Here is a 12070-nt window from a genome sequence, read left to right on the forward strand (position 1 = left end):
TCAATATTGCCATTTAACATTTTGCAAGTGTCATTTTATGCTGTGCATTTTAGTTTAAATAGTTTAATCACACCATGAGTTAATATACCATACTCTATAGTTAATATAACAGATTGTGCACTGGTTTATCACATATTATATCTGACAAGTTCTTCATGATGATATCACTCACTATTTTCAGTTCACACTAAATAATTTGTAATGCTGCATATTTACTGTTCTTCATGGACTGAGTCTCAGCTAAAATAGGTCCACTTGCATTCATATCTATCCATCTGGTTATGAAAATAAAATAAAAACAAATGAATACATTTGTTGTAGAAAATCACTCCCTTAACCTGCTTTTTTTGCTGAGTTATATAGCAGATTCCTTTTAAGCTACAGTCAATCTAGCTAGATGAAAATCTGTTCTGATTCTTATTACAGCAAACAGAACAGGATAAATCAAAACTTTAGAAAACCTGAAGCTGTTGAAATGTCTGGAAAATGAGACAAAATAATGCAGAATAAAATTAATCTGTAATATTCAATTAATGTTTTAGATGTGGTGGTGCATCTTGCATAATTTGAAATCTGTAACTTTTATTAATGTTCTTTTTTAGGAGCTGCAAAGAATTATTTTATCATGCCTTGATCTGTGTCACAACTCCTTGTTCAGATCAATCGTATTTCCTCTTTTTGACTTAAGAGGTTATGGGATGTCATTTGCCCAAACGATGGAAGTAATGCTTCAGGAAATTGCAAAATTTCGAGAGGCAAAACCATCAACCTGGATAAAAACTGTGCAAATAATCTTACCACCAGAATATACCAATTCCACAAAGGTAAGAAGGGTCTATTATTTATTATCTTAACTCACATTAGCTGTCCTTTAAAGGTACATGTTCCAGTGGAATGATGACGGACAAATTATATATATATAGCTATATCATAATGCCACTAGTGCAAAAGTATAAACAACTATTTAAAAGCTTAAGAAACTTTTGCTATTTTGGAACGAACATAGATGCTGGATTATTCTCAATGTTTTGGTCAGTCTTTTATTCATTTAAAATCACATTGTGAGCATTTTTGTTCATTGTAAAGTTTTCAATTAAACTTCATCAGAAAATAACTTAAAATGAACCTAGGCTTATTAATTAACTGGTGTGGCGAGCGGGGGATGTGTTAAGGAATTCCATAATCCATGAACTGAAGCTTTTTAATTAACTGGTGTGGAGAGTGGGGGATGGGTTAAGGAATTCCCTAATCCATGAATTTAGGCTTATTAATTAACTGGTGTATCAAGCGGTGGATGGATTAAGGAATGCCCTAATCCATGAACCTAGGCTTATAAATTAACTGGTGTGGCAAGTGGGGGATGCGTTAAGGAGTTCCCTAATCCATGAACCTAGGCTTATTGTTTAACTGGTATGGCAAGCAGCGGATGGGTTAACGAACTACCTAATCCATTTAAGGACACTGGAAATGCTCAGGTTTTCATTTAGTCCTGGGGGTGTGTCTGCTCACAATTGTATCTGTCATTTTAACTCTTTAACTAACAGTGAGTTGTCTGTGTTCCAAAGGGGGTCGGTAATCCCTAGGGGATCTGTGACTTTTTATTTGCTGCAAACTGGAATCCAGAGAACTGGGAGCAGGTCCTACTATGCCTGGCTAGTGCATTGTAAGGGTCTCACTTTGTGATGGCTCCCACATGTTCTTTTATCCGGATTCAAAGTAGTCTTGTGATTTTTCCAATGTAGTATGCTTCACAATGCGAGCATACTGCAATGTAAACCACGTTGGGGATCTCACAGTTTAAATGCTCTTTTATGTGAATAACCCCCTGAGAGGTGGTGAGATGTACCTCTGGAGTTTGAATGACAAAATCGCACCAGTGACATTTCCTGCATTGGTGCATGCCTGGGGATGTGTCAGGGGGTGTGCCTGCAGCCTCTTTTCTGATTCAAAAGTGGCTTTGAGGGGCATGCTTTTTATAGCAGAATTTTGGCTGGCTTCATAGAATTAGGGCTAGCTCTGGGTGCTCTGTTTTTAACGAGGATGTCTTTGATGCTGCTGGTATCTAAAGAGATGGGCAAGGAAAACCTTGGGGTGGTGTCCTCCGGTTCCTGAGCTTTGGGGTGGAATCCATGTTTAAGGATGGGTGGGTACAAGGTTTCTCTCCTTGCAATTACCACTCCAGTGACTCTGGTGACTAGATCCTCTGGGTAGTCCCCTTCCAGGATGAAGTCCTTGAGGAGTTGGCATTCGAGGTGGAAAGAATCTTCCTCTTAACAATTCTGCTTAGCCGTATGTACTGCCCCTTCAAGATGTTCCACTTCATGAAGGGGGGGACTGGCTGTGGAAATCAAGGTAGTTAACTTGGAAGGTGCTCTTCCTATAGATTGCGGATTTGAAGATCTTGGACTGGGGATCCGAGGTTAATTCCAGATCTAGAAACAGGACTTGGGTTCCTCTTCCTGAAACTGTGAACTGTAGGAACTAAATGCTGGTTTTAATCTCCTGAAGGAAGGTTTCCAGCTCTGAGCTGGTGCCTTTCCACAAAAATAGGATGTCATCAATAAAGCATCTATACAGACTAACTTTCTTGAATCCTTGCATTTGGGTGAGGATCTTATCCTCCCATGCACTGAGGACGAGGTATGTGTATGTAGGGGTCATTTTGGCCCCCATGGCTACTCCTTGTTTTTGCTGGTAAATTTATTTGTCGAATACAAAGAACTTGTTGTTGAGCCCTACTAAGAGTAATTCTCTAATCATTTTGATTCTTAAATGGGTGAACTGGGTGTGCCTGAGCAGGTGGCTGCATACCAGTTCAATGCCTTCCTGGTAAGGGATACTGATATACAGAGTGACTACATCTAGAGTGACCAATAAGTGGTCAGTGGCCTCAATTTTGGTCTGGTGAAGTAGGTGGAGTAGTAGCCATGAGTACTTGAGGTAGAATTGGTATACCTGAACTACTGGGTTCAGGATGGAGTCCAGGAACTCCGACATGTGCTCTGTTTTTGTACATTTTGAAAGACACTATGTGTCTGAATGGGGGGGGGGTCAAAGAGAGGTACCCTCATGGATCTTAGGGATCCTGAACATCCTCCCTAGTTGGGGGGTGTCTACTCCATAAATTGGAATTCTGGCTGGGAAATGGCTCCCTCTTCTAGTAGTTTAAGGAGTGTGAGGTCAGTTTGTTGGAAGGTTGCTCTTACCTTATCAGTGGTAACTAACTCATAGCATTGGTCAGCTTTGAGCTCTGATTTCATCTTGTTGAGGTAAACCTCTTGTTTCATGATGACAATACCCATGCCTTTATCAGCTTTCATGATCTGGAGTTGGGGTTGGCTTGGAGCATGCAGAGGGCAGCTTGTTTGTCTTGGGAAAGGTTGAACCATTTGTGTCGAGGTTTCTTATTCAAGGTGCTCCTAATCTCCTGCTTGCACACAGTGGAAAAAGCTTGTAAGGCAATGTCTAATTTTGGATTAAAAGCACTTTTATATACTAATAAATCTTCCGTACCTCTGCTAGGTGTATCAGATACATTTACAGCATTTGAAGCAATTCAAGCGGTAGAATTTAATGCAGTGGAATTAACTGACATACAGGTTTCATGGTCCACTTGTGATGGTGGAGGAGATAAACAAAAGCTGCAACAAAATGACTCACATTGTGTGACAAAGGTATGTGGAGTTAAGGATTATTAAAAAAAAATTGAGTATATTACATGAGAAAAGCTAAGTTTAGGAGGGGTCTACTTTCAAACAAAAAACTGCTCAAGGGCAATTGATCTGAAGATGAAGCTGGAAGGGAGACAGGCATAGAGTGAACATAAAGAACTATTTTTACAGAGTAAGAGACAGTGAACATTTTGTGTACTTAGGCTTCCCACAGGAAGAAATGGGTTGGTGGTTGGTATAATGGTTAAGGTTTTTACCTCATCAGCAGAAAGTACAGGGTTTGGTTCACAGCTTTGAGGGAAATTGTCTAGGCTTAAAATGGCCTACAAGAGCAACTAGTCTAGTATTTACCTATGAACCTATAATGAAAAATGTAATGGTGATAGTATTTGTAGATATACACACATTATCTTTCTGTTTACACATTTTTAAATATTAAACATTGAACTTATGATTTATCTGATTCAAAATGGTTTCCAAAATCGCTATAAATAAATATTTTAAAAATGAAGTCAGCATGAAGAAAGATTAGAACAAAAGAAGTGTAGGGAAATTAGTGGAATTATTTTGTTTGCTGATTGCATTTGAGGTAATGGCTTTGCATATACAGGAGATAAAATATCCAGTGTGATGACTCATCACTGTACCAGTAATCAAGGAGCCTCAATCCTCACCACTGGCAACAGTGGGAGATGTACACTGGGAGGAATGACAAGTACACACACTGTATTTCCAGATGCAGCTCTCTGCATCAAGTGCAATTTCCCTTAAGAGCACACAGAGACTAAAGTCAGCCCAGGGCTGGTTTCTCGCTCTTTCTCCAGATCCCCAGTAAGTCTCCCAACTGGCACAGCTATATTGTTCAGATCTCAGCTGAGTGGCCAAGCCAAGACCTCCAGCATCCTCTCTGTCCAACAGGTTCTTCGTGTCCCTGCCCAAGTAGCCGACACTCACACTCTTTGAGGTTTGATTTACAGAAGCACACACACACACACACACACACACCTGGGAAAGGCTGACACAGGTTTACTAGCTATGTCCCCTTTTGTCCAGACTATAAGGTAGTTATCACTGCCACCAGCCAACTCATTATCAGCTACTTTAAGGCCCTTAACAAAGGGTGCCCAATCTTACTGTGTAATATTAATATTAATACAAATGGTAGTTTGCAAATGCAAGGCTATTAGGACTGACCCACACAGTTTCACCACATAAATATGCAAGTACTCTCAAAACTTAAATATCTCTACACAGATAAGCCACACTGAAAGGTTTAAATATATTTAATAATAAATAATAAAAGAACAAGAAAATACTCAGTATATATTCACAGTGACATCAGAGTTCAAAACCACAATAAACATTTAAAACAACATTGCAGGTCAGTCTCAAATAAATAAAGGATATTATCTAAACTAAGCTTCACTATATTCCTATATTCCTTACTGTATCCAAGTGAGTTACTATACCCTAGAAACTTACTCCATTAGAGCAAGGCAGATGTGATGAATGGGTCTTGTCAGGTCCAAGACAGAATACAGAATGACCTGTTTCTCTAAGAGACTTCTCAAATTAATCTCTCAAATATTACTGCTGGGATAGCTTGCAGAATGACACCATTTCTTGTCATCTAACTCTATCCCAGGTAAAACCCCCACTGCTGGAAGCTAGCAGTATTTAGCATCTACCTATGAAAATACATATACCTTAGATCTTTGGCAGATCCTGGAAGTCATAAAACAATTACATTCCTCCACATTTCAAGACTTGTACTTATTTCACCCTAAAGACAATACAGAAAGCTCCCTAATACAGACATTATGTCTCTAGCTGCCTTGAAACTGAAAGATACCATCTTTTATTGCGTCGCCATAAAGTAATTTAATCTCAGCTATTTTTCAGAAGTCAACCCCCTGTATTCCAGTTTTCACTGTTAAAATACATACATTTAAATAGTCACATTTCTGTTCTATTCCAGTAGGGCAGACTGTGGTTACGTTTTAAGCAGAAGCACTTTATAAAATACATTTTTAATACACATATCTGTACAAACCAGTTTGACATACACATGACATTCAGTTGTAATATAGTTGTAACACATGCATCTTATATAAATTATGTTGATAATCACAAGTGACATATAATTATTTATAAAATTCTAGCTAGCTGTTCTGGCAGCATCTCCCTTCATCACATCCAGTATAAAATAGGGATACACTAATCACAGAGCTAATGCAAGATTTCAAACATAAATAAATAAAACAGTTAAAACAAATTCAGACAACTAGACCACAGCATGAAATATTACCTCATGGTTTGCAAACTATGTTACAAAAAGCGCATAAGTGGACTTTCTTTAATAATAACAGTTTAGCACAAGACAAAAAAATTCAAATGGAAATAGGGCAATCATTAGTGTGACTTAAAGGATGGATGTGCAATTTAAGGAAGGGCTTAGACACAGTAAATAAAAAAAAGTTAGTGTACATTTTCCAGATGTAAACAGGGATTTAGATGAGAATATGTGGAACCCTTTATGGAAATAAGCACCAGGACAGTGTACTAAGATAAACAGAATTAGGAGGTCTAGACCAAAGAATGTCTGGTAGCATGGAGATGGGGCAAACACTAAGACATGACCTGAGAGGAATATGGTCTAGATCCGATTCCTAGGCAAACTTTCTTTCACAACAGAACCATATAATATTAACCTTTAGCCATGGAATTCAGTAAGTTACCTGTAGTATTAGTATAATGACCACAGTTTTGTGTGTGTGTGTGTGTGTGTGTGTGTGTGTGTGTGTGTGTGTGTGTGTGCGCGTGTTCGCTTGCACACAACTAGGGTGCATAATCATATATGTATAGGTTTGTAGGTTCATAGGGAGTTGGTTTGTTCTTATTTTAGCATTATACAGGTGGCTTGAACAGCTATTTAAATCCTAGTTATACATCCTAGGAAGCATCACCAGTAGGCTCATCTCCCTAGGGTAAAGTTGTATGAAACCATCCAATCAAGACATAGCTTGAACCAGTAGGCTCATCTCCCTAGGGTAAAGTTATGTAAAACCATCCAATCAAGAGTGAGCTTGAACCAATAGGCTCATCTCCCTAGAGTAAAGTTATGTAAAACCATCCAATCAAGACCGAGCTTGAACCAGTAGGCTTATCTCCATAGGGTAAAGTTATATGAAACCATCCAACCTGGACTGAGCTTGAACCAGTAGGCTCATCTCCCTAGGGTAAAATTATGTGAAACAATCCAATCAAGACTGAACTTGAACCAGTAGGCTCATCTCCCTAGGGTAAAGTTATGTGAAACCATCCAAGCAAGACAGAGCTTGAAGGAGGCTAAAGCACTCTACCATTTAACATGCAAAAAAGGTTTGTTCCACTGGTAGGTAACCCTCGGGTAATGAACCTATTCTGCCAAGAAATCCTGTTTATTTAGACTAAGTGTCCCTAATTTTAGCAGTATTTCTAAGGTGGCAAAGATCAAGTAATACAGAATCTTTCACTGCCTGGAAGGAAAAACAGAAATCTCCACATAGGATTCTGTCTGAGATGGAAAGATATAAGACTTTTTAATCTAATCTGTTATCTAAATGACTCTAGCCCACTAATTCTCTTGGTTAAAAAATGTGGATACCTTTCAAGATGCATACCAGTCAGAGAATTATATTCAAATACTGGTCTAATAAGGGAGGAATAAAGGGGACAATATCATCTTGAGGATATACTTTCAATAATAAAGTGATCAAAGAAAAAACATCCTTACAGAAACTGATAGTAGATGAGCAGGACATGGGATGCTGATTCTTAGAGAATGTAAGGGTCTGTGGGGGAATCAGTAATGGCACCCATCCTGTAGTCATCTGTAAATTTGGTCACACACAAAATTTGGGCATCTGTCTTCACATTAGAGAAATATATACCAAAGAAGATTGAATGTGTGTATCATCTAACAGCCAATTAGTAATCCAGTAACATAGGAGTTATTATTTAACCCCTTACTTTTGTCAACAATGCCTCCATGGAGAGTCATACAAGGCAGACTGGTATAGTGTTTGGGCCCATGGTGCTGTTGGTCCATAGAGATAATGGAAGGAAAATTCCAAAAGATTCAAAGAAAGGGAATTTGGGATGTGATGGAGTAGAAAAATGTGAGCTAAACTTGTCGACCACGATATTTGCTATTGCTTGAGTACAGAATATGCAGTGCCATTCAGTGTGACTTTGGTGCAGTATTGGGCGTTACTTCTAGAACTCGTAATACAGTCTAAAAATAAAAGCACTGTGATTGTCATTCAAAACATTAGCTGCCTTCAGTTTATATTCAGCTTTACTCTTCCTAATAATGTAGTTAAAATCCCTGCAGACCTGCCTATATTCCTCCTTCTGCCTGATGGTAAAGCATTTTTATGCAAATCATTGCATTTTCTCCTCCTGTTTTAAAGTTTTATTAGTCTAAAAGTTCCACCATATGGGTTACCACTGTATTTCCAACCATATTTATTCCTAAAAGGTACTGACTGATGTGCATATTGGTAGAAATGACTGTAAAACTCATGGATAAATATGGGGGCCTTAGAGATCAGGTCAGAAGCGAGCAAAGCCCTTTTGACATTCTTAAGGACCTCAGATAGGGATATAAATTTGGCTTTGGAATAGTTCCTTGATGTAGTTAAATTCTGGGGCAATTTGATACTAATTTTGGGAGAAAATGTGACATTCTGGTGGTTAGATTTGGTCAAGGAAAGGATAACATGAATAAGTGTGCAGGTAAAGACACCATTATAGCGGACAAAGTCAAGTATATTTCTCCATCTAAAGGAAACTTGAACAATTTGATCTAGGGAGGGGGTATAATTAAAATCTAGAAAATGCTGGTTGTATTTATTGCTACTTGTATAAGGCTTCTAAATGATGGACGAGTAATTGAAGTTGCCTAGGCTTAGAGCAGTGGTAGTAATAGATATTGAACGCACTTTATCACAGTACCTAATGTGGCCCTCAGCTGACAATGAAGGGGCCCAGTATGTGGTAATGATGTTGTACTTGCTGTTACCAAATGTTACCAAGTTGTCAAGGAGCTCAAATTCAGAATCTAGAAATATATGTCCTTACTTACTAAACAGATAAAAGCAGATATTCCCTTGCCACTCCAGATGGTCCGAAAAATAATAGTTGCTGTACCCTGTTAATGAAGGAGTGTTATCACAACACTGAAATCAAGTTTCTGTAACAACACATATGTAAATGCATTCGAGCACCAGGGATACCTCCAAATCAGGAAATATACTATACAGACTCCTAATATTGAACAAACTACCTTAATGTAGACCAGATTAGAGTTTGTTAGGTTGGAACATCCAAGAAATGAACTTTACCTAAAAAAAGACACCGCATGCATGGAAAAGGTCTTAGCCAATATGAAGACACCCTGTAGAGAAAGGTGAAAGCCACTGCTACCAAAACAGGCTGGCGGCCTGTCAGTCCTCATCGCCTGTGCTGACACACACTGCAATGATTCTGGTTATTAAGCAATTTGTTGAAATTAATTACCTTTGCTTGAAATTATAGCATCATTCTCGGAGAAGGCAAGATATTGCTCAAGGCAAGTTTCTTATTTGTTTTGAACACTTACATATAGAGCTCAACTATATCTGGATGCATCTCCCATAAGGCACAGCATCAAAAGTCATCTACTGTGACATGGGCAACAGTATAAGTGAAAGAGCATACTCAAACTTTGGGTGGAAGGACATATAGGCTCTACTGACATCCTTAATGTTTGTGTCAGTGAGACAGCTTACAATGACCCAGTCACTGCATAACCTAGTGAGTGAATCAGTGTGGCTAACTATAGGATCATTTAGTACTAATACATACTATGTGTGACATGAGGGGCTGCAGCATTAGAAGTCCCTACAGGTGTTGGCATGGAGACACATTGTAGTTATGGGCTGTTATCTAAATGAGTCTAGCCCATTAATTCTCTTGGTTAAAAAATGTGGATATCTTTCAAGATGCATACCAGTCAGAGAATTATATTCAAATACTGGTCTAATAATGGAAGAATAAAGGGGACAATAATCTCTTTGCATCTTGAGAATATACTTTCAATAATAAAGTGATCAAAGAAAAAAATCCTTACAGAAACTGACAGCAGATGAGCAGGACATGGGATGCTGATTCTTAGAGAATGTAAGGGTCTGTGGGAGAATCAATAATGGCACCCATCCTCTAGTCATCTGTAAATTTGGTCACCCACAAAATCTGGGCATCTATCTTCACATCAGTGAAATATATACCAAAGAAGATTGAATGTGTGTATCATCTAACAGCCAATTAGTAATCAACTGAGTAACATAGGAGTTATTATTTAACCCCTAAATTTTGTCAACAATGCCTCCATGGGGAGTCATACAAGGCAGACTGGTATAGTGTTTGGGCCCATGGTGCTGTTGGTCCATAGGGATAATGGAAGGAAAATCCCAAAAGATTCAAGAAAAGGGAATTCGGGGTGTGATGGAGTAGAAAAATGTGAGCTAAACTTGTCAGCCAGGATATTTGCTATTGCTTCAGTACAGAATATGCAGTGCCATTCAGTGTGACTTTGGTGCAGTATTGGGCGTTACTTCTAGAACTCGTATTACAGTCTAAAAATAAAAGCACTGTGATTGTCATTCAAAACGTTAGCTGCCTTCAGTTATAATTCAGCTTTACTCTTCCTAATATAGGCTCTACTGACATCCGTAATGTTTGTGTCAGTGAGACAGCTTACAATGACCCAGTCACTGCATAACCTAGTCAGTGAATCAGTGTGGCTAACTTTAGGATCATTTAGTACTAATACATACTATGTGTGACATGAGGGGCTGCAGCATTAGAAGTCCCTACAGGTGTTGGCATGAAGACCCACTGTAGTTATGGGTGAAGATGCATGTGAAGAAGTGTTAGCACGAGTAATGCTATGTGGCAGATGTTTGTCCAAATGAGGTCTTGGTGGCTTTTAGTCATGGTATCTTAACAATCTGAGCAGAAGTAGGTATACTGTTACATGGTCGTTATGGAGTATTAAGCTGCTAACTGACACATGGTATGTCCGAGTGGTTAGCTTCCAAATTTAACAGCCATTTAAACATCACACAAGTAGCATCAGTAAACAAGAAACATAAGTGACTGTCAGTAAGCATGGAGCAGTTGTTGCACTGCTTCAGTGTTCTTCAAGTGAATGGGCTGGTAAGAAAAGTGTGCAAGGAAAACTGCAAACCCATGTTGACAGATACCAGCATGTGACTAGATATTAACAACTACCTGTATGATAACCTACCACACAAATGACGTAGAAGGAGACCACAGCAGTCCTGCAATTATGTGAATGAACCATACCACGAGACTCGGTAATGAGGCAGAGGTTGGTTCAAATGAGTCTCAAAGGTCTTGAAGGAAATAGTGAGTTACACAAATAACCATATTCTTATTCAGTAATTCCAAACCAATAGTATGAAATTAACTCTCATGTTGCTGTAAGTAAAATATAACTAAGCATAGCAGGTCTAAACTTTGGTAAAACAAGGGTAATATATAAATAAAATCCAGTTATTGTAGTAAAGACTCCAACAACCCAATACACCACGGCTCAGTATTATAAAGCACTGGTCCACACAAATAAGCTCCTTATATACTAGTAAAAAAAAAAACATTTTAAGGGGGAAATGCACCTACCAGGAATAATGGAATGACAAAACAGTTTGTAATAAAGATTTGTGACAAACAGCAGTAAAATCAGGCAGGCAGGGGCAGAACTAATTGCTTGTCTCCAGGGACACCAAACCAAAACCACCAGACCCCAAATCATCAACAGCACCAAGTCAGTCATTTGTTGTCAAGTCCAAACCAAAAAAAATAAGAGAAGATAACAAAATCCAATTAGTGCAGCAGGTCCAAACCTAGATGAAAGGATGACAATATACAAATAAAATGCATTGAATGCAGCAGGACCGCAACACGCTTAATACACAACAGTTCAGCACTGTAAAGCCAGCGGGAGACACATCAGTAAATTAATATGTGTCACTGCAAAAGGAGCTGTCAAGACACCCGCAGTTATCCTTGAGGATATCATGAGAACATCTGTGGAATCAAACAGGAATTTAGAGTAGACATGGTGCGCTTTATATGCCTGTAGCATTCCTGTTTTTAAGCTGCTGCATTTTTGTAACTATAAGAAGGTTCATATAGAAACCACAGCATCTGAAACAATTTGAGGAAACAAAATATAAATATGGAAGTGTACAAAGAAAATGTAACAAGCGGTTACCACAGTACATTGTTAGTCCATTTGCTTTTCTTTACCACTACCACCCTTTCTGTCTATGTAATTAGCACTTTCAGTA

The 12070-nt window shown here is 38.6% G+C and overlaps 1 protein-coding gene across 1 annotated transcript in view; it reads left to right on the forward strand.

Annotated features, from left to right (window-relative positions):
* Positions 1 to 12070, forward strand: part of LOC122790525 — a 793381-nt gene that overhangs the window by 425582 nt on the left and 355729 nt on the right. Inside the window, exon 4 of the mRNA XM_044058074.1 lies at positions 603 to 824. Coding sequence (XP_043914009.1) covers positions 603 to 824 — 222 coding nt within the window. The remainder of the gene's footprint in view (positions 1 to 602; positions 825 to 12070) is intronic.

The sequence above is a fragment of the Protopterus annectens genome, chromosome 16.part0 (genome assembly GCF_019279795.1).
Source record: "Protopterus annectens isolate FY-2018-M chromosome 16.part0, PAN1.0, whole genome shotgun sequence".
Classification (NCBI taxonomy): domain Eukaryota; kingdom Metazoa; phylum Chordata; order Ceratodontiformes; family Protopteridae; genus Protopterus; species Protopterus annectens.